At 39.4% G+C, this 23,694-nt stretch overlaps 1 protein-coding gene across 2 annotated transcripts in view; it reads left to right on the forward strand.

Moving 5' to 3' along the window:
• Positions 1 to 23,694, forward strand: part of anos1b (anosmin 1b) — a 38,508-nt gene that overhangs the window by 12,521 nt on the left and 2,293 nt on the right. The window contains exons 3-12 of one of the 2 annotated variants that reach the window (XM_026343864.1): positions 6,747 to 6,809; positions 7,460 to 7,667; positions 8,779 to 8,963; positions 12,160 to 12,289; positions 14,750 to 14,843; positions 15,352 to 15,574; positions 19,010 to 19,148; positions 20,598 to 20,831; positions 21,582 to 21,676; positions 23,306 to 23,474. In XM_026343864.1, coding sequence (XP_026199649.1) covers positions 6,747 to 6,809; positions 7,460 to 7,667; positions 8,779 to 8,963; positions 12,160 to 12,289; positions 14,750 to 14,843; positions 15,352 to 15,574; positions 19,010 to 19,148; positions 20,598 to 20,831; positions 21,582 to 21,676; positions 23,306 to 23,474 — 1,540 coding nt within the window. The remainder of the gene's footprint in view (positions 1 to 6,746; positions 6,810 to 7,459; positions 7,668 to 8,778; positions 8,964 to 12,159; positions 12,290 to 14,749; positions 14,844 to 15,351; positions 15,575 to 19,009; positions 19,149 to 20,597; positions 20,832 to 21,581; positions 21,677 to 23,305; positions 23,475 to 23,694) is intronic. The other variant, XM_026343872.1, reaches the window with a different exon arrangement.

Consider the following 23,694-nt stretch of genomic DNA (forward strand, 5'->3'; position numbering starts at 1 on the left):
CAAACCCTTTCTCTTGGGAACTACATTTTTCTTATGTTTATAAACTCAATTTTATGGCTATTAATTAGCAAATGTATCAAAATCTGACTTGGTCTCTAACTACATTCCTCCGCAGGATCTCAGAAAGCCGTTTGGCAGTGTAACATACTAAATAACATTGGATAGAGTTTTTTTAAAGAACAATTTGAAGAGTCATTAGTTTTCCCTCAACTCATTTTAGGTCCTTATCCAGACTTGGAGCATTACTGATGTAAGCTGTTCTCACTGAGTTTTAACATATGTAAAACACAGACAACCTCTCACAATCACACACCCACACACAAAATGGTGCAATGTGAAAATAAAGGATGAATTTAATTTTCCCATTTCATCAATTTCACTTAGGGGACTTAAAACTTGCAATGATTCATATTTTTCAAAATAGGAAAAGGGGGAACTCCAATATGCAAAAATAAGGTATTTGATCTTTTTTTGCAGTTTGACAACTTCCTGCCTTTTTCTCCTAATCATCTTCAGATTCAAAGCCTCAGGAGCCTTTGTTTCAACATTATAAATGTATTCTTTCACTTGGGGACAGACCACAGATCATTTATAGACTCTACTTTAAAACAGGTCTTTACAGTTTGTTATTTATTATCTCCAATCAATGTGATGCCGTTTACGGTACAAATAGGATATGAAGAAACAGACAACAGATAAAGCTAAGCTGTGACTCGCTGACTGAGATTCTTTCGGTTCCTTCGTACATCAGGGCTCAGGGTCTTTCGACTCAATAAACACACACACACCAGGCAACACATATGGTTTGTGTCACATCATCAGTGGACTCTCTCATGGAAACACACATGGGAGTTGAGTAAAACTAACTACAGTCTTCACTCAATTCCTCCATCTGTCCATCTCCTCCTTCTTTTATCTCTTTTCTTCCGCACACACTCAGAAATCACACAAACGCACATGCACGCTAAACAGAGTAATGTGTACCATGTGTTGAGGCAGCGGTATGTCCTCTAATAAACAGGTCTGATGCAGAACAAAGGAGCAGAGCTATCAAGTCACTTACTCGTCCTTTTATCATACTCTCTTCCCCATTCTTTCCTCGTAACTTGCTCTTAAGTGGTTCATATTTGTTATAACAACAGTTTAAATAGCTCTGTATTCTTAGCAATTGCTTGATTGACTTCATGCCATACTAAAAGTAACAACTTGCACTACATCAGAGGATATTTGCATTTACATTTGCACTTGTGACTTTCTTAACTGCCCTACGTTGATTCTAGCTTCAGGCTTTCTGAATCTGTGGAGCTCTGCGGGGGGTGCAGGGCTGCAAAGCCAGGTCTCACAGACGATGAATAACAGCCGCTGCTGGCCCAGCTTTTTGAATCTGTATATGTGAATGTCCCATAAGGCTGAGGCCAGACAGCTGTTAGCTGCTTGTATCCACCATCTCACTCTTAACGATCTCTACCCAGAGTCCACATATAAAGGTGACGCCTGGAACATACAGCACTGCGCTGACGTTTCAGGCATTTGATCAGTACCACATTTATGCTGTAGCATGACAATGACCCCAAACATACACACCAGGGTCTCTCTTCACTGACCAGAAGGAATAGTAGTCCTGCAACAGATGGTGCAGTCCGCACAGAGCCCTCATCTCAACACCATGGAGTCAGACTTGGATTGAGATGGAGACAGGAATAAGTGAGACATACTGAATCCACAGAACTGAACTGACAAAACCATGGCAAGGTGCTTTGAACAAGCTTCCTGCCAAGTACTGTACCTTGAAAGACTGTTTGCATGTGTACTTAGGGGAATTATCAGTAGGTAAACTGAGAGCTTTGCCTTCGGCTCAGTTCCACTGCCACCTCAGCAGTCCAGTGCAACACCTGAAATACAGCGGTGTGCAGTGCAATCCTTTGGATCATACTCTGTCATACTCTCATTTATAAACAACAACTCCATCAGTTGGAACAGCAGTTTATTCTCATCCCAGTGGGTCTCACTCAGTTACAAATTGAATATTGGTTCAATATTACCACAGTGTTACCACTAATACCGGCTTTGTGATCAAATTGCGAGGAAAACATAAAGAGCTTCAGTTATGAGACATCTCCATGTGCCATCTGAAGCCCTCCTCTCACTCTTTTCCCTCCATTGTAAAGTTTCTCAGTTGTTATTCTTTAATTTGCACAACAGCTGCAAACAACAGCTTGCTAGCCTGTGTAAGCTTGCATATCTTCTACTGGCACCATTTTTATTCTGCTTACTTTTCCCACAGTCTTCTCCAATCACGCTGCTGTTCAGACTTGTTCATGTAATGCCGATGCAATCAAAATATTGTCAGAAATTCTGGCTCATGGGCATTTGATGGAATACTCCAGGTCTGTGAACTTGGTGTTTTTAATAATGTACCTCATGAACTGTAGATGTACAGAACTATCTTGAAGCATTTGTCTTGTTCCCTCTCTCTTGTTCATCTCTTTTGTTTTCCCCCTGTTCTCTTTCTTTCAGACTTTGCTTGCTTCCCATAAGCTGTTGACTGTTTTTACAAAGGTCTGGCAAAATCCTAACATGCTTTTTAAAGGGATTTTTGGAATTTGTTCTGCTACTTTTCAAGTGTGTGTGTGTCTGGGTGAGTGTGTATACTGTACATACACGTGTGTGCATATTTGAAATATAAAGCAAGAACTCCACAAACATCAGTAAAACTCTATAGATGCTGTTGCACTTAGACTTTTTGTTTATTCACTTTCTTCCATTGTGTCAATTAGTGCCGTGAAATGTAATGTAATATTAACACAGTTAGTGTCAATATTAACACAGTTAGTGTCAATATTCAGCACTATTAATACTGCTGGATGTAGTACACAGCATCAGTGAATCATTAATCACAAGTCGACTTTTTGAAACAGCTTTCATTATTAAACAGGTTTAATAATAGACATTCATTTTATATGTAGTTATAGAAGTATTATGTGTTCTAGCTTCAGTGCCTGGAGAGATATAAATTATTTCATTGTATGGGGTTTGAAATATAACAGTTTGTACAGTATTGGATTTTATTTTTAGTATTTTAAAGTTTTCTGATGGTTTAAGATGAGAAAGACTCAGTTCAGACTCAATGTGTAAAATGTGGCCTGAACTCTAGACTCTAGCATGCAGTTAAGTTTTTATACTTAACAGTTAGTTTCTATTGATGCTTAAAAACTACCAGGGTGGCTAATTAAAGTTATTTCTTGTATATCAGCTTACAGTAGAAAACAGATTTTACATGTATTAAAACATATTATTATATTATATTTGGTATTAGTGCTCGTACTTGCATAAAACATGGGTCCAGTGCAGTACTAGAAACATTTCAAATAATACCCAGTCCTAAATCCTACGTTTAAAGTGTGTTGAAAATACAAATATACCGAACTGTGTATAGACAGTGAGCACATCTGGTCTTTTTTTGTCTCTCTTTCGCTCCTCTGAGCCAGTTTCACTGTTTGTCTTTCATCTCCTATCTCCTTTTCAACTGACACTCATTTCTCACCCTCCCTTCCATCCACTTCGAAACCACATTTCTCCACCCCCTCCCTCTCCCATTTCCTCTCCTCCCTCTCGCTGAGTGTGGCTGTCATCCCTCCATCGTGGCAGGTGAGGCCATAAAACAGCAGGAGAGGCCAGAGGAGGCCTGCGAGAAGAGGTGTGCAAAATGTGTGTGATTCATTATTATAGGAGCTCCTATTCAAACTGTGCACACATACTGTACAGACACAAAGGCAGTCATTAATCTCAGCTCTGTTGTTACAGCGTGATGCTGTGTTAAACAGTAACATCTCTGACCTCTGACCTGCGCTGTGTCTACTGCTCTCTCTTTCTCACTCACACACATAACTCATCGTGTCACCTTCAAGGCCAAAAGTGTCTGTTCGTCTCTCGGCTCTTCTTACACAAACACAGACCATGTACTTTTCAATGATTTACTACGATATTTGAGAGCGCAAGGTGTGTACCACATACATACCAAGAGTTTTTAGCTCAAATCCATTAACCTCACCCACCCACCTCTCCTGCCTTGAGCCTTTCTCTCTTTACTGTACAACCCACTATGTACCATGGTCCAGTGCAAATAGCATACAGACGTATTGTGTATATACAATGAATTTAAAATATCATATGTTCCAATTAAAATGCTTCTCATGGAGAAGGGCCACTGTTAATTAATAGAGTCCTGTCTTTTATGTGGAGCCAAATAAACAGTAGCATAAAATATAATGTACGTTAGTAGAAACTCATTAGCCACATGCTGTGGTGGACACAGGTCAGCATGAGCACATTGAGTCATCGAAGGCTGCACAGACCCATACTCTCCAGACTCCATCCTACAGCAATGAAATATTATACTGGTGTGTTACTGTCCACTATATTGAACACTGGACCTCAAACTATTGAAGGAGTAGTATATAACAGCAGAGGAAGAAAGAGAGGATACACTGAATATTGAGATGAGTCAAGGAAGTGGGTAAAGAAAGGCAGCATAGAAATGAGAGTAGAGGTCAAGGATGAGAGGAACAGGGGTTATAATGTGAAGAGTGGAGACAAAGAGAACAGAGGATTATAGAAAGGGAGGAAAGGGGGAGTGAAGAAGGCCTCAGGGCATTTAGAAAAGGCAGCGTGTTGGTGTGTGAACGTGTGTGTGAGAGAGAGAGAAAGAGAGGTGTTTTTGGGGAGATTTTGACAACCTTAAGCTCTGAGCAGCACGTAGCTGAGAGAAGAGACCCATGAGAGCTCCTTGAAGAAACATATCACACTTCAGGGTCTGGTTACAGTATTGTGAGTGAGTGTGTGTGTGTGTGTTGTGTTATCTCTAGGTCTCCTCTCATACCCAGACTCCTTTTGGAATGCATTGTTTACGAGCAGTGGAGAAAGAGGTACGCTCCTGTGTGAATTGGGCTTTTTGTGGAAAGAACATAAGCATCAAAGGTAGCTACATAAAAACAGAGTTTAATGTTTTGAATTATGACGACCTTTCATGGCAGAAAGAAGCATCAGAAACTTGCCAGGTGTGACACATTTCATCATTGCTGTCCATTTGTATGGTCAGGGTGCATTGCCAAAATATTCACACATACTGATCAGTTGCATTTTAACAAGAGTAGAGTGTTTCACGCATGGCATCAGCATATAACATATAGCATATAACATATATCAACACACCAGCCATTGTGGTAATACAGTGGCAAGAAAACATAAGTGAACCATTTGCAATCTTTGTACTTTTCTGCATCAAGTGGTCACGAAATGTGATCCGATCTCATTATATTATATTTATAATATTTCAAACGGTCATGATCTCTCATCCCATTAAATAAACAAAGTGATGGTGGAAAAACGTCTCTCTTGAGGTCATTTCACAGCGTTGTTTTGGGCTGAGCTCACTCTGCCAGTCTGACATTATCCTGTGGAATAACTTGAAAAATCTGGGAATTAATTTTCCCCCTCCCAATGGTACACTGTCCAGGTCCACAATCATAATAGGACAAAGATTTGTGGACTGATGAAGCTAAGGTTGAACTGTTCACAGGGCTGTACTGTATGATGTAAAAAAACACAAACCAAAATGGTAACAGCATCACAGTGCTGAAGTATTGTGAGTAGAGCATGATGATTTGATGCAGTCTCTGAAACCAGGACATGTGGGTTCAGTGCTTTTGTTGATGCTGTATAAATTTATTATTTAATTTTCTTCCCAATTTAATAAATGAAGTGAAAGTTAATAGTTGTAGTAGTGTTAGTGTTAAAATGTGATGATAACATTAAAGGTACACATAGTCATAAATCTAAAACTGTCCTGACTAGCTGAGGTTTTTGGAGAAGATGTTTGAATCTAGTAGCCATTTATTTTTTTGTTGATTCTGTTGTTCTGTGGAAATCTGTAAGATGGAATAAATTGGAGGAATGATTGAAGCCAGGCACACAGGGGAGCTGAGGGAGATAGACGGACAGACAGGGAGAGAAAGAGAGAGAGAGAGGAGGGAGAAGGAGGTTAGGGGTGAAACCGCAGTTTTTATATGTTGTCTGGTTTTAATTTGGTAAGAGCCATCATTCACCAGTTCACCGAGGTGGCAAACCAGATGAGTGTGTGTTTTAGTGTGAGTGTGCATTATGTCCCTCTTTACCTGCTGAAACATTGAAAGCAGTTTCTACATGGTTAGACTTCTATACTGTAATATACTCTTGGTCTTTTGATTAAGCCTCTGTGTATTTCTTAAGACCCGGCTTTCTAAAGGAGTAGTAAAACGTTTTGGGGAAAAATGCTTATGTTGACTTTCTGACGTAGCTCTAGATTAGATCAATAACACTTCACAGTGAAACCTTAGAAAAGCCAAGATGTCTGGCACAATACAGTATAAAATGATAAATTACTTCATTTTTTGAACAAATTAAACAAACATAATATAAAATGTTAATTAGTGAGTTTAAGAGTTGTGGGTGGATATTGTTACCTTGGACGAAGCCAAACGAGCTCTTTCCCGTTTGCAATATTTGACGTGGACACACATGAGAGTGCTGCAGATATCTTTGTCTAGTTAACACTCCAACATAAAGTGAATAAGAATAGTTCCCAATATCCCAATATGTGCTCAATTTAGCATGTGTGATGAGGCAGTCAGCTGTGTGTCATTCATTTTGTTTCGAAATAAAACAGTACACTTCTTCTGTTTGAAAGTTTGTCTCTCTTTTTTGTGTAGTGCCTTCAGCCATGTAAGGAACTGTGGGAAACCAAGAAGGTGCTTTTTCCAAAATCCTGTGAGGTAAGATAGACAGTGCATTATGTATATGTGTGTGTGTGTATGTGTGTGTGTGTGTGTGTGTACCACAACACCCTTGGTGGTAGCGTCAGTCCTGCACTGGAAACTTGCTTTTGTTGGCATCGAGAGAGTTTTTAGTTTGTGTGAGCCATTAAAGTGCATTCCTGTGTGTATTTATGCATGCTTATGTATGTGTGTTATGAATAACATGTTTGTGCATGCATGCATGTGAGATGTTTTGTGTGCATGTGTGTGTGTATATGTGTCTGTGTGGCCCTAAATGGTTATTTGTAGAGTCAGTTACTGTGGTTTTCAGATAGATTAGTTTTTCATCACAATAGCTGAAGCATGTTACTGGATAGATGGCTGACTGGTTAGAAACACAGGGTAATTCAGAGCTATTAGCTAAAGCTTGTGTTTACATTTTGCCGATCTGCAGCCATGTGCACAGACAAAGAAATACGCGCACATGGTAACACACACTTTTCAGATCCAATCTCCAGGGCTTTCTTCAAAGAGTCACTAGGAGTTTACTAAAGGAAACACTTTCACTCCTGCAGTGCGTTTTTTTTTGTCACTGTGTGACTGTTTGTGTTTGTTCTGTTGTGTGTGAATGGTAATAGTAACAATTCCCTCCTTGTTCTTTCTCTCAGAAGCAGAATGAGTGTGTGACGAGCAGGGACTTTCTGGCTTCTCTCAGACTGTCTCGTCAGGGTGACTGCCCTCCACCACAGCGAGCTGTCGGATTTGCTGCTGCATGTGTGGAGAGCTGCTCGTCAGACCAGCATTGTCCTTCCCCTAGAAAGTGCTGCTCCAATGGCTGTGGACACACTTGCCAAGCTCCGGCCAATTTATACAAAGGTAAATTCACTTTTTTTTGTAACATCCTTTGAATATCTTAAAATAATTAATTGTTTTTGATCATCTGATAGGGATATAATAACCTGAGACAAAGAAATACATTTGTGCTCCGTCAATATATGCTGACAGTAATGACAATGGCCTGTTCAATTGGAGCATCTTAACGGTTTTTAAACGAGTTACACTAAAGCCCGCACGTGCATGGTATACCCACACATGTGATCCATTATTTTGGCTGATTAGATGTTCTCAGGACTGCGTGTTCCTGTACAAACCAGAGTTGATTGACATCTCCTGTTACTTGCACCTGTTGGTGGAGAAAAGAGCTCCATTATCATTTGTTCAAAGAATCTGGTGACCCAGAGGCCTAATCAGCGAGGAAAAGTGAAAACACCTGTGGTAGTCAGCAGGACCCGTAGCAAGTGCAAAATAACTAACTACAGTTGCTCCAAGGGATCCGGACTCTGTCACTTATTGCACTTTATTGTTTCTGATTTATTTATTATCATGTTTAAACACCTGGCTTCAGTCAGCTCTCAATAACCTATAATCGAAAAGGTGTTTTTAGAAATGTATTAAAAATCTAAACTTAACTCACTCACATTTAAAGAGTTCAAGTAAGTATTAAGACCTTAATTCAGTACTTTGTAGAAGCCCCTTTAGAAACAATTACAGCTTTGAGTCTTCTTGGGTAATTCTCTATAAGCTTTAGACACCTGCATTTCAGCAGTTTATCCCATTCCTCATGGCAGCTCCAAAAACCGAAATCTCTCATTAACAAAAGTACCGACTCTTTGCTCTCACTCGTGGTCAGGTGCATCCTGTGTCCTTTACTTTTCTTTTTGTGGCAAACAAAACTGATCAGACATACCGGTAGTCTAGAAAGTCTTTCTGTGGAGCCCTGTGATAAAATGGTGGTGACGCACAGGTGAAGGTAAAGGTATAAGGTCTAGGTGGCTAGACTGAATGCACAGTGCGCACAAGGCATATGATGGAGCTCTCTGAACCAACTCTTATGGTTTCATACTCTTACTGTCATTATGTTCATCTCATAATAACGTGTATTAAAATGTCTTGTAAATAACAGCACTTTTCTCTTTTGGCCTTGCAGGTGTTCCTCTGAAGCCTCGCCGAGAGATGACCTTTTTCGAGAACGCAGAGGGTCACGTGAAGGTGGTGTGGATGTCCAAGTTCAATGTCAGCGTGGAGCCCGTCATTTACATGCTCCAGTCCCGCTGGAATGTAGGCATCCATCCCAGTGAAGACCATGCCTCTCCATGGACCACTGTTACCATGGTAACTACCATGACCTGTAGGCCTTTATTTGAGCATTAGAAGATTTAGAAGAGTTAGAAATAATAAATACCTAAAACCAAAGAGCTAACGTGAGGATGATATTTTATTGTTTTTGAGGTGTCTCACATTTGTCACATCGGATCATGTTATGTAACTAAGTACATTTACTCAAGAACTGTACTTTACTACAATTCAGAAGAAAATACTCCACAGTGCTACTTTCACTTCACTGCATTTATTTTACAGCATAAGTTACAAGTTACTTTTTGCAAGTTTAAATGTTTATAGAAATTATTATAAACTAATAAATGTTTATGTATGATTATGGACAAACCACTACATTAAATAGTTAAAGTCAGCTCCACCATTACCCACTGCTGTTTTTGTTCCACAAGTTTGTAGTTAACAGAGATGGATTACCATATACTACATATATAGTTTATTTACCCAACAAATCTAATACATATATAACTACATGTCTACATTTATGTTATGAAAAGCATCAAATTCTCCACTGATTATAATACTTAAAATTTAGAAATACATTTACTTGAGGAAAAAAAATTCAGATACTTCCATTTGTACTTGAGTATTTTTCTAGGCAAACACTTATGAGTTTGTGTATTTTTTACCACGTCTGTTGTACATATTGGTTAAAAGTTGGCAGAACAAAAACATGTAACAACATGGCATGTAGATCATTGTGTCTGACTAGCAACTTCGACTGTGGTAGAGTAGTTGACGCTATAAAAATGGCTCCCTGTGCCTTTAACAGTGAAGCAACACCACAAAGTTTATAACATATCTTTACCTCATAACTCTCAATTTGCCTCGAATTATGAAACTTCTCAGCTATGGAGATGGATGTTAGACTCTGTTTCCACCTCATCAGTCTGCTGCCTTGCTGTCTAAACCTCTCCGCCCCAGCCAGTCTCCCATTCTGCCAGGGTAAACCGTATGTGTGTGTGTAAGAGTGAGTGTGTGTGTGTGCACTGTACATCCGTGTGTGTGTGCCTGTGTGAGGTTAGGTAAATAAGCAGAGCTTAAAAAGGAACCACAGGCAGCCACAGTCGTTCCACCGGCTGACTCTGAATGACTGAACAATCATTATGGACTTAAATAGATGGCAGCTCGTGTCTGTGAGTGTGTGTGTGATTGTGGATGAGTAGAGTTTAAACGGTGATTACATTTGCGCAGGGAGACAAAACATGTGAATCTTTAACAGTTTCAACGATAATTTGGGCAAATCGTTTAATTTCACTATTATCAGACTGAATTCCAATCTGACTGTGTTCATCTCACTTTCCAGCTCATTAACCTGTGAAACCTCTGAAAGTGCACAGGGCTCTGTCATATTTTTAAAGAAGACATATCTTAGATTTGTGAGAGGATAGAGGACATATACACTGTATGCACTTTTGACAGTTTAGGTACACTTAAATGTAAGCTAATAAAACAGCCCTGCACTAAAGTAAGGCAAGTATTTCTGTGGTTGATTATTGCAGTTTTTAAATATTAAGAAATACTATTGATATTATAAATATTATGCAATAATGTTAATATTAAATTCAAGCCTAATAATAAATAGTAACAATTCTGACCCTTTCATTAGTTATGATGCCATGTTTCCGGCTGTCACAATGACATTAGTAAGTAATGTTCTACTGGAAACCTGAGGCACGGCCATATTTATATCAGGTGCTTAATGGCTGCAGGTTGATATGTTGGTATGAGTAGATGATGATGATGATGAGTAGAGACGATCCACCCAGGAGTTTGTGAACAAATTAAATTTGCTTTGTGTGCGCTTGAGTGGACCTAAGTGAACCCCCAATCTCCCTGATCACCTTTAACTGTGGGTACTGTAGTCTGCAATATGTGCACTGATATATTTCTAATAATTTTTAAGTAGGTATACGATAAAGCTCCCTGGCCACACTGTAGACCTGCTTATATGCAAGAAAAGGATGTTAACATTTTCATCTTCCCCTCAATTACTGCAATCCGGCCATGCAGCAAAGCAGGCCCAAATCATGGTGTTTCCTCCACCATGCTACAAATGGAATGATGTTTTCATGATGATATCCTCATTTACGCCAAATGTAGTGTTGTGGGTTCTTTCTAAATAGTTCAATCTTATTTTTAACAATCCACAAAACAATTTGCCAAAACTGCTGTGGAGTGTCAGTGTGCTCTTTGGCAAACTTCCTCTCTCGGCGTGGCATGCAGCAATGTTTTTTTTTAGTAACCAGCAACCTGTTGATTCCAGTGATGATCATGATGCCTTCAAATCTTTGGCTGTCTCTTGGGGTTGTTTCTTTACCTCATTAATGAGTGTTTGTTGTGCTCTTGGGGTCATTTTGAATAGTCGTCCACTTTTTGGTAGAGTAGCCACAGTCCTAGTGACTCCTATTATATTTTGTTTGTTTAACTGTAGACTGGTCTTTGACATATTTTTTTTAACTCTTTCACGCTTTATGTAAATGAACAATTCTTGATTGTAGATCCCCCAAAAGCTCCTTTTGGCCAGATATGGCTCACATAAGAGCATTCTTCTTGTGCGGAGCAAACTCAAAAAGTTTAAGTGGTTTTTGTCAGTCAAAGTAGCTCTAGTCCAAACTAATTCTCTTAACTTAGGCTTAACTTAGTTATTAACGCCTGACTCCAATTAGATTTTCTGAAGAAATTCTTTAAAGGGTTCACATACTTTTTTCACTCGCACTGTGAGGTTTTTGTAGTTGTTCTCAATAAAAACATGGAAGATCAGATTTTTGTGTTATTTTAGGCACATTATAATTGTTAATACTGTTGACTTAGATGAAGATCAGATCATGTTTCATGACAAATTGATGCAGGAAACCATGAAACTCTAAAAGGCTCACCTGCTTTTTCGTGCCACAGCATGTTACCTTTATTTCATTTTGTACAGAAGTGTAAAAACAATACAGCTATCGTTCTATAAGAAGTTATCGCCCAGGATATTTCTTAACTGGATGCAGTCATTTTTAATAAACCAGAAATAATGTGTAAATTTGCTTTTAGAATAAGATGCATTATTTAAAAACATCATAGTGATTATGTTATGAATCATATTGTTTTGGATTTTAGATAACGAAAGGTAGCAAGACTGAAAATGGTTACAGTATTTTTCTCTGATCCACCTTTCATGTCATACTTGTGTTATGTTTATTTTTAGACTCTTTCAGAAGATGTGGTTTTGTCCGATTTGAGACCCCAACGTTGGTACCAGTTCAGAGTAGCAGCCATTAACAGCCAAGGCAGCAGAGGTTTCACCACACCAAGCAAACACTACATCTCCAGCAAAGGTAAATATGTGCAGACTCGCAACAGATGCCCCTTATTTTCTTCAGAGAGCTGCAGTGAGGGTCCTGCAGACAATTTCTCCTGCATGTTTATGTAGCCTATCTGTAAATTTTGAGATTCTGCCAAGAGACAGATTCTTGCATTCCAATAGTGTCGTTTTATGAGAGATATTACAACCCTCTGTGGAAAAGTCAGAAACTCAGGAGCATTTCCCTTCCTCTCTTTCCCTGTTCTTTCTCTCTTTCACTCAGAGTTGATGGATAAGGTACACGCAGCAGGAAAACTATCAGGCAGTCCATAAAACACCGATATGAAACAGAATATACACACACACACACACACACACACACACACATACACACACACACACACATTCAGTTGTTTTAGTGAAATCCTCGTGTGGGTCAGAGTAAGACAGTCACTCACTCACACACACACACGAGTGCACACACACTTACACCCCCCACCCCCCCAGTAGGAGGTCCCAGCACTAATGCTTAGCAGATTTGGGTAATATTGGTGTTGTGCCAGAATTGGCTAGTGATAGGAATCCCTTGCCAGGATTGACTAGAGCATGTTTGTATGTGAATAATGACTTCAGGTTGGAACGCACATTGGAAAAAGGTTCTTTATCAGTTGAACCCATATGGACGATTATGAAGAGGTGTCTGAAATAGCATTTTCCACTGCCATCAACAAAACACCAAACGCTGGAAGTTCTCAAGGCTCCAACAAGTTTTTTAATCTTCTACCATAGCACACTGAATGTTCTCTGGCAGCTCCTGGTGGCCCATCAAGTTATTAAAGGAATAGTTGGACATTTGGAAAATACACCTATGTACTTTCCTGCTGATAGTTGAGAAGATCAACACCACTCTGGTGTGTGTCTGTTACATATAAAACTTGAATTATACTTTCCTGGGCTGCACGTCAGGAAATGCACATGGATATTGTTTAGACACACTAACGTGTCTTTTTAAGGAGACTTTTTCAGTGTTGTTAGGTTTTGTGCTAAGCCAAGCCAGTGGGTATGGTCTTAGTGTTATAATTAAGAGCAGACTAAAGGTTTAAGTTTATGTTTAGTAGTCAGTAATGATCATATTGCTTGTTCTGTCTTCATAAAGACAACAATCAAAAATGTACAATGAAAACAGGAAAATACATCACTCAGTAAATTGTTATGTCAGTTTTGAGAGAAATAAATTGTGATTCGTATTTTACCCAGAATTCTTCGGCCTTAATAAACAGTGTTTGTGTGCATGGGTGTATGTACCCATGTGTATGTTGTTTAGGGGCTAGGTTAAAGGTTAAAGACACACACTTAAACATTCTTCAGTCTTGTGTTTCCAGTTCATTAGTTTGATTAGTCAGGGGCTGCAGGTCAGAGGTCAAAAATCAGGAAGCTGGCAGATGTCAGGATGGTTGAGCTTCCTCCACTGTGACCTGATACTAACCAGACAGAGAATTTGAATTCAAAAACCTCCTTTTACTGTTTATTCAGATAGTAGTTGCACATGACCTGCCAGCAGTAATCACGAGAGAATGTCTGGATCAGAAAACGCATCTTGATGTCTCCGTTTCAAGAAACAATAGCAAGAAATCCAGCTGATTGAGGGAGACACACAGACTGAAAAAGGCCTCAGAGAAGAGTGTGTGTGCATTTTGGTCCTGATCTGGCAATTACTGCTGGCACCAAGAGACACCCTGCTTATCCCAAAGAAACACCACTCACACACTCACAAACAGGACAGATTGTGCAGCTCTAATATGTAGCCCCAACTTTGATCTCTGCATCTGGGTCAGCCAAGCACAGCCTGGGGCCTGTGGGAGGCCTGTCATGGGGGATGTAGTTTTAATCATATACATTTTGTAGTTTTAATCAAATACAGGATTGGGATTTGAGGGTCTAATGAGATACAGAGCCAGTGTTGAAAGAGCAGCGACCTCAGGATTTTGTCTTGGAGGCAAACACTGACTAGTGGTGGTCGCTTCTGGTCTGTATCGTGGTAGCTACTGAAAAGGTGGCTTCAGGCTTCTGCAGTTTCACTCACCTTTGATGCTGTAAATCGAATTGGCTTTGTAAACTCGAATGAGACCAATAGGAAATTTGCCTTTCCCTCCCTCTGGAATGGCTTTTTTACTCTGCACCGTTTCAGCACATTAAACATTGAGTTATTAGACAATTCAATACAGCTGGTGAACAACCTCTGCTTTGTAAGTGCAGATCTCACCGCCATCTTTAATAGATGGGGCCTAGTAATTAAGTTTGTGCAACGTTTAATCAGGGGTTACACAATTAAAAAGCTGGCTATTGATTTTAATGAAAACTCTGACTGGCAAATTTACTCAGAAGTTGGTGGCTTAACAGAAAATACTGTGCATGTGGATGTCTGTTGGTTGAGTTTGATTACTGTGTAACACTACTATTCTCTAACTGTGTGTCCATGTGTCTCTCTTTGCAGATCCCTCACCTCCCGAACCTCCAATAAACATTAGGGTGATTAACCAGACTCTGGACGGGGCAGGTTCACAACCAGCGTCCCAGTTCACAGAAAGGTATCCAGGAAGAAAATAATTAAACATATTAAATAAAATATATTAATCTGTTTGCTCTTGTGGGTTAGTTGCTGAGCATCCTTTCTGTATTGCAAGCTTCTGTTGTGTGTAATCAATCATAAGTTGTGGTCAGGTAGATAGACAGTCCTTGTCAGATTGCGTAGCTGCATGAAAATTAAAGTTCATCTCTGTCCAATCATATACTGCAGTGTCTTTTCTATTTGTGAGCTGTATGCAAACAAGGTCATACAAAGGTTAGACCATGTGTTGGATCAGTGGTGCTATTCCAAAGAACATTTAATAACAGAGGTAGGGATTAAATTGTAGCTTGTTTTTAACATGATGATATTAAATGTCTGCGGCTTTACTTAAATAGGGTACAAACAGGATAAACAAGTTGTGAATCTATTTTACTACCACTCACTGGCGGTACCTTTCTTTCTGCTTATTACCGTGAATTCGCTTAGATTCATGTTGTGACGTTTGACTTCTTGCTTACTCCCCTTAGGTCCAGGGGAAGTGGGGTCACAGTGGCGGTCTTATTACACTGGGAGCCCCCCAGAGAGGGAGACCTGCCAGTCCACAACTACAGAGTCACCTGGATGCCTCGACAGTCACACACAGAGCACAAACATGCACATGCATTGAATGCGCACACAAATACAGGGCACAACACACGGCCCACACACACCCAAGCTAAAAAGGAGAACAACAGCAGAGTGACCAAAGGGGTAAGGAAACGTATACTATACACTTGTTGTTGAATTAAACAAGCACACATACATATGGCATACATAAGATCTCTAGCTGCACCTGAGAAGTTTTACTAGGCCTGCAAACACATGCATCTCACACTAACATGTGTGCACATACCATGTTGCTGCTTTTCATTTTTGTTGTGATTTTGCAGGTCTTTATAGTGCCAGAACAGAATAGTTGTAAACAGCTACTGTGTGCATGTTGTGGTGCAAATTGCAATACAGTAACTCATTTTCTGTGATAACAACTTTCGTGTTGTGTATTTGCGGTACACCATTACACAAGTAAATAAGAAACAGCTTACACCATACTCTTGGAGCTACAGCCGTTTTAACACTTCATTATATTCATTCTTAATGTCAGACATTGGACAGTGTCTTCAAATTGAAGAATGTCTTGCTGAACCACTTGTGGCCAATAAAAATTCCTGCGAATGAGAATTAGGTCTAGAGGCACTACTCTACGTTAGGATGTGGATTTATGTTAAATACTGAGGAAAAATTAGGTGATGATAAAATTATGCTCTTGATTTTCCCTATAATTGTTGAACTTACATACTTTCAACATGAAATGTGCATTGCACTTATTTTTTTTCATTGCACTTTTTTTATCCATATCTGCACTCTAATATTTCGTTGGACCCCCTTTAGGTTTGATTAAGCCACGCATTCACCATGGTTTTGTTTAGATAAGCTTCTGCAATGTCATAACATTTATTAACGTGCAGAGTTGCATTAATTTTTCATCAAGATCTTGTATTGATGATAGAAGAGTCGGACCGCTGCACAAAGTCTTCTCCAGCACATCCCAAAGATTCTCAATGGGGTTAAGGTCTGGACTCGGTTTTGGACAATCCATGTGTAAAAAAGGTTGTGCAATCATCCCACTTTCACAATTTAAGCCCGATGAATCGTTACATTGTCATCTTGGAATATAACCAGTGCACCTTGTCATTGAGTATATTCAGGTAGTCAGCTGACCTCATTCTCTGGGCACATAACATTGCTGAACCTAGACCTGAGCAACTGCTGCAACCCCAGATCATAGCACTGCCCCCACAGGCTTGTACAGTAGGCATCACTGCTGGAACAGGGTAAATCTGGACTCATCAGAACACTTGACCTTCTTCCATTGGACAGTTCTTAACCCAGTTTTAGTAGTTTCATCAATCTCCTCAGTTGTTTTCATTGCTTGATTCATTCCAATAAATTGACCCTCCTGAGACAGATCAACATCTTTTCCACGACCACAGGATGTGTCTTTTGACATAGTTGTTTAAGGAAAGAGAAGCTACTCACTGCATCAGTTAGATTTGAATAACTTGTTGCCAGCTGAAAAATAATCATCTATGTGGTAATTATCCAGTGGGAGGCTTTTACCTATTTGCTTAGTTAAATCCAAGTAGTAGCCTTTTTTTTTTTGGACAGGCAGTGTATTTAACAGAAAAGCTTTACATGGGCATTACAGTAGATCTGCTTTTAGCATATTCTCTCTTAAATTGCTGCTTGGCACGCTTTTCTATTGCTGAAGTCTTGCAGACATTTTGACCATATGTTCCTTGTGGATCTGAAAATGTAATATTGTCCTCAGACAAGCACACCATTAACTTCATGGGACATGACTTTGTTAAAATGCTGTGGCAATATGGAGGTTTGACTTTATAGTACTAGAATACCTTGACCACTTAGCAGTGTAGACTGATAACAGAAAGTGGCTTTCCTGCTTTTAGTTAATGTGTTTAACTCAAGTCAGAGCATCTGGGAATGTACTGACAATATGCCAGTCACCCCAGCACCCAGTCATTAGTGAAAGTGTTATTATGGTTGTACAGTATTAAGATCTATGGACAGGTTGAGTTGAACTGACATGTTGATTTTATTCAGTCCTGTAGCTACCAATGCAGCGTGGCCAGTGAGCAACAGAATGTTCGGATATGAAGCATAATAATAGCGTAAATCATTGCTTTCACGTTGTTGCTCAGATCAAAAGTAACTTCTTAACTTCTTCAGAGACCTAACACGTTTCTTAATTCGCTTTTGAAATTATATCTAATGCAGCAAAAACACCTTAAAGGTTGGATTGGGGATGTAATGTGATGAAAAGTCCAGACAGCAGCACCAAAATACCCATAATCACAGTAAACAACACAGATATTACAGCTTTGACACAGGTATGATTGCCTTTGTAGTGAGAACCTGACGTTTCTTTTCTCCAAAGTAGTAAACAGGCAAGATAATGAATGATGAAGGCACTGTTTGCACAGGATCCCTCAGCTTTATAGCCACTTAACTTTGAAGTGAGCTTTTGCTTTACGAAAAGGAGAAAATTAAAAACGTAAACATCAGAGTTTTAAGATTTTAACACAAGCACACTCATATGGAGCTAGCTATCCTAAGTAGTGATGTCGATCCCAGACTTAACCTGGTGGAGCCATTTATCTGTAAGTCTGGTTCTCTGTTCTGCTTGACTGGGAGGCCTGGAATTTAAATGAGGCCCCCCTAACTAGTGTTTCCTACTTGCAGCTGCATCTAGACACAAACAGAGAGAGAAGCATCACAACAGGTTGGAGGCGCAGTACCATTGCTACCCAGTGTATAACAGCTTTCCTATAACTCAGCGTAACCACATGATGAAATGCTCCATGGATGTTCATAAAACACATATCCTGTCAAGCAGAAATTTGTTCAGGACTGGAAGGACTTACTTTAGCACTAAACCAGAAGAGAAAATTAGACGAAGAATGCAAACATGGAAAAACGTCTACTGAATGAATTTTAAATACATTAACTTCTTACATATAATGGTTTTGCACCGAAATAAAAATCCATGCAGTTTGACAAATATACACACATAAAGAGTGACATACCTACACGTATACATGCATGCAGTATGTTATGCCTATCTTTAGGGTAATGGAAAAACTTCAATCCCGTTCTTTCTCTAGGTCACCATACAACTGCCTTTAACATGCTTACTCTCTTTTGTCTTAATGTACATACAGACCTACACACACACACATGCACACACACACAGTTGTTATCACCCAAGCATCTCTTTGTTGTGACTAAGTCCACACAGACCTGACTAAGAGCCTGTTAACGAGCTGTCTGTCATACTGGAGCTAAAGCAGAACAGGTCTGGACTGTCAGTCTTAAAGCAGGCCCTCTGTGCTTAGAATGATGGGGATGTTGACAGCAAGGATAATGAAGATGGTGATGATGATGTGACAAATGTGTTCTTGCTTTAAATTTATTGATTGATTTAAAAAAAAATTACAGAGTCTCAAAAGAGTTTAATCTAAATCTATTACGTGAAACAGGATTAGTGCAGATTCAGAAGTAGCCAAGAACAACAGGTCAGAAACGTATGTTTATACAATCCATGTTTTCATTTCTTATGTGTTTTAGGCCCAGTGTGAGCTGGGGCTTCGGGGTCTGCTACCAGCCACTTCCTACATCTTGTCTGTCCAAACAGTGTCTTACTGGGGTCAGAAGAGACTGAAGAGTCCCAGAGTCCAAACAGTTTTCACTACAATCTCTTATACAGGTAAACTAAAAGTGTTCTCCTTGTTGGTTTTTGTACTATGATCAAGATTTAATTCATTGCTACAAGTGTGTGTTACTATGTATAATTAGTAGACTTACAGGACTCTGGGTTAGTAATTATTGTTCTGTCTGGAGTTAATAGTTAACTCTTAATGTACTTTACAGTGGCTGTGGAGTTTTATACAAGGTGAAAGTTACTGTGAGAGACAAAGTAAATATGCCTGCAGGTAACAGCTGCAGTTAATCACAAAGGGCACTTATTGAGTGTAAAATAATGTTTAGATCAAATTTGTTATATTACTAAATAGTATTTTAACTATTGCAGCAAAATGTCTGGTTAAGCTTTGACATGTAGGAATAAACACGTAGGGCTCTAAAGGTAAGAGGAGCTCAGTAGACTCTTGGCCAAGTAGTGTAAACTGTACCTGGACTGTTTGTGTTGCAGCCACGTCAGGACTCTCTGAGCAACACTTCTCCAAACAGAAACTCGGTCAAGTACAGATTTTTGAACATTTCATGAACTTGTCATGCTAATAGTAAATAATTAATGTACAGCCTGCAGCTACCATTTGTTAACAGCGCCATACATTATTGAGTTAATGATTTTCCCATTAGTTCGAAGCTGCTGTTTGCTGGCTGTCAGCATATTCTGTCTACCTACAGCTGCACTGTTTAAATACACTGACACACACAGTAAAGTGGAAATGTGGATGTTAATGGTCGTCCAGGCAACAGAGGTATTTATAGGTGACCTGTCGGTCAGCCCAGCAGGGGATTATAGCCAGCTGCAGCTCTATTATAAAACCACATAACAATAATTTTATATGGAACATATTTGGAACATGTTGCCATTTATAATTTGGAAGTATTAATATTTGACACATTTCAAGAATCAGCATGGTGTTGCTCTGTGCTAACGAGGGTCACTTAGGCCAGATAGAGCCAATTAGTGTTTGAATGAATTAACAGGAAAGCTAGCTACCGGCTGCACTCTCCTCTCTAGTTTATGATATTCCTGGCACAATATATTTATAAAATCCATATGCTGTAATAGGTTTCATACATCCATTCATAGGATTTCAGAGCAACTGGTGCATACAGTAAACACTACTTACTGGAGTATGAAAAAGTTGCAGCGTTGCTAAGGAAAACAGACATACATAGGCTGTCACCATCTCTCCTGTATCCAAACATTTACATTTATTTGGGTGTTCTGTAAACTGAACATTTTCTAACCACATAAAATTTTATTTTATGGTGCAAGAAGCAAGGTTTGTTACTCATCAGCTTTGCCTTTCAAATTAGTTTCATAGTGTACTGTTGTTATCATTCCAATGACAGCAAATCAGCCAAACTTTAAATCTCCTCTCCTCTCCTCTCCTTTCCTTTCCTCTCCTCTCCTCTCCTCTCTCCTCTCCTCTCCTCTCCTCTCCTCTCCTCTCCACCAAAGGAGCAGAGGATAGGTCCAACGAGCTACCATCCTCTTCATCATCCCTTCCCTCATCTCCTTCCCTCTCGTCTTCCTCCCCCGCTTCCTCTGACGTCCTACACTCCTCCTCGCTGCCTCACCCAGAGTCCCCCCTGAACCCAGTCACCCCTGGAAACCTGCGTCTGGAGGTTGCTGCCCCTCATTACCATGACAACCAACTGCAGGTCAAGGTGTTTTGGAAATGGTCTCACCATGGTGAGTTGATATGACAACACATTTTTACAGATGAGATTTAGATGAGACACAGATTTGGCATTTAACAGTTCAAAGACACCTAGACCAGAAACAGTGTAACTCCAGAAATTCCATTGCTTCGATGAATTAAAAGTTAAAAATGGGTAACCCATATTAAATCAATTCACTAAGGAACACTTTATATTAACTAAAAATACTGAGAAAAAAAGAGCATGCCACAGCCAGAGGCATTGTGTTTTTGGGTTGTGTGTCCTATTCTTGTGATTTGAGCTCTACATCGAGCTTTTGTACTTCTCTGAATGAAGACCACGTGTTTTTCATTGAAAAGTATTCAGTAGAAACATATATGCCAATATACTGAGGTGAAAACTGCCACTTTACCTCAAAATACACTTCATGTCTTTAGTGTTTAGTTTGTATACAGATGGATTAAATAAAAAAAAAGGTTTTGCATAAAATGTGGTCACATAAACAATTAGACAAGCTAAAGGAAGACAGTGCTATTAATAAGAGCAGTTGGAAGTTTATACCATGAGAAAATACTGTAATACGTCCACCAGCAGCAGGTAATGCTCATAATCTAATAAGATAGAAACAGAGAGCATGGAGAGAAATGTAGATGAAATTACACATATATGATTTATACAATTATCTGTGTAATTAAACATCATTATTTATATTCTCAGATGATCACATAGGTAAAAACAAACATGTATACTATGTTCCTTTTCTCTCGTTTGTGCTTTACAGCCAGACAAAGACACCCTGGTCCATACATTTTGCGGTGGCATCCACATACCTGCAGTACAAATGCTACAAGCACAGAGAGAACAACAACAGTGCAGGTACAACAGCTGGGTTTTAAGTGTCTCTGTATTCATGAGATTGTGTAAAGGTGTCTTGTTTCTGTGTGAACATTGTTGTGCCTCTTTGTGTGTGGGGTGTGTGTGTGTGTATTAGAGATCTGGTTTCATCACCATAATTCAGGATCAGTCTGGAATGCCCTCATCCTGTGCCTGTTTTTAACTTCAGGTCTCTGTGCCACCAGTATCATAACCCTGTCTAACGTCCCACATTTTTATGACTCAAATAATTTGTTTTTAAAGTAATGATGCTAACTAATACTTCTATATCTGCAATTTCATATACACAGGCCATCAACATTAATCAATTTTCATATTTTTAAACCAAAACTACTACACATCACAACTTTCACTTTGTTGCAGGGTTGTAATATTGGATTGCATCCCAGTAATGGCCAAGATTTTTGTCAGTGACACAACTTTGCTGCTTCAGTTTTTTCCAAGTTTCTCTGGCATATTGAAGTACAATTATAAGCATTTTAAACATTTTCAAATATGTTTATTTGCAGATTTAGTTTTCAATTTCGCCCAATAACTGCAGTGATGAAACTGTGTTTGTAAATTTAAGATCACAACATCCTGTTTGCTGTATTTATCCTTAGAATCTGTTATTAGTTATTAGAATCTGATTGGTTTTCACCTGTATCAAATAGAACAGTTTAGAAAGGCATACACCTGTGAATGTCCCACAATGCAGACTGCATGCAATGTCAAAAAAGATGCAATGAAGTCTAAGAAACTCTCTGTAGACCTCTTTAAATTAAATTGTGGCAAGACATGCAGTACATCAGGGCAACAACGTAAAACAATTTCTAAAGCTTAGTGTGTTCCCACGAGCATAGTAATTCAGAATTCATGCAGAACATGTTGTCATATTAATTACCCTTCGTGGTTCTACTGTTGTAGTTGACATTGGGTAACTTGGGAAATAAGTTAGTTTGCCCATGACCGACAAATAGCTGAGAGCACAGTGCAGCAGTAGCTTGCTGCGTGTGGGGCTGTATAGCCACAACCCATGCTGACCCCACAACAATAACACCACCAGGTGGTGTTAGGGTTGTGGCTGATCAATGTACGTGAGGGCAGAGGTGGTTCTGAACAGATGAACAAACCAAACACTCGGGAATCCCAGCAACTCTAAAGCCACTGCACAGATAGATTTACTGGTACTGAGTGTGCACTGTAAACAAGAGTGTCAAGAGAAAACTGGGCTCACTGAGATTAGACATTTATCCAGTGTTGTCTGAGTGGTAATCCTCATCGAACATGCCCAGTGGAATGATAAATGTCAAAGTGTTTACTGAGGACACAGAACATGATTTCTGTTTGTTGAAGTTCAACCTCTCTTAAACAGTTACGTCATTCTTGCCTTTTGAAACTGCCAGCCTAGAAAGCCGCCAAGTGCTGCTTCAAACTGTGGTGTTTATTTAAACATGGAGCTAACAAGCTGCTTATATGAGACAGGTTTCCATGTGAAAATAGATGTAATATGTATATTTTATGGAACCTTGTAATCGGTCAGTTTTAACAACCAGCTGTGTACACCTCACTATAACGTGTCTTTAAACGCTCTTTTTATCCCCAACTCCATTTGATTTTCTTTCACTCCAGGGCACCCACCACACCATCACAGGCCTGCAGTTTGGCTGTAAGTACCGGGTCGCTGTGGCATTGAAGACTGGTCCGGGATCAGAGGCTGTTGCCTGGGTGACGACCCCAACTTGCTCTTCTATGAGGGTCAGAGGAGGCAAGGCGTTGCCCTGCAAAAAAGAGGGTAGAGGTAACTAAACACAGATGTCAGGCAGTTAAACTGACCTTTAATAAGGCCCTTATTAATGTGAAATAAAGTGGTTGTTGTAACGTGTGTCTTTTGACGCATTAAGACCCACTAAATGTAGACATACTTATACATACTGTTGCACATACTCAGGAAGTAAAACCCCATATATTATCACAGAATTACAGCAGTGTTGACAGATCTTTTTTTATAAGCAAAATAT

This window comes from Anabas testudineus, chromosome 4 (genome assembly GCF_900324465.2).
Source record: "Anabas testudineus chromosome 4, fAnaTes1.2, whole genome shotgun sequence".
Classification (NCBI taxonomy): Eukaryota; Metazoa; Chordata; class Actinopteri; order Anabantiformes; family Anabantidae; genus Anabas; species Anabas testudineus.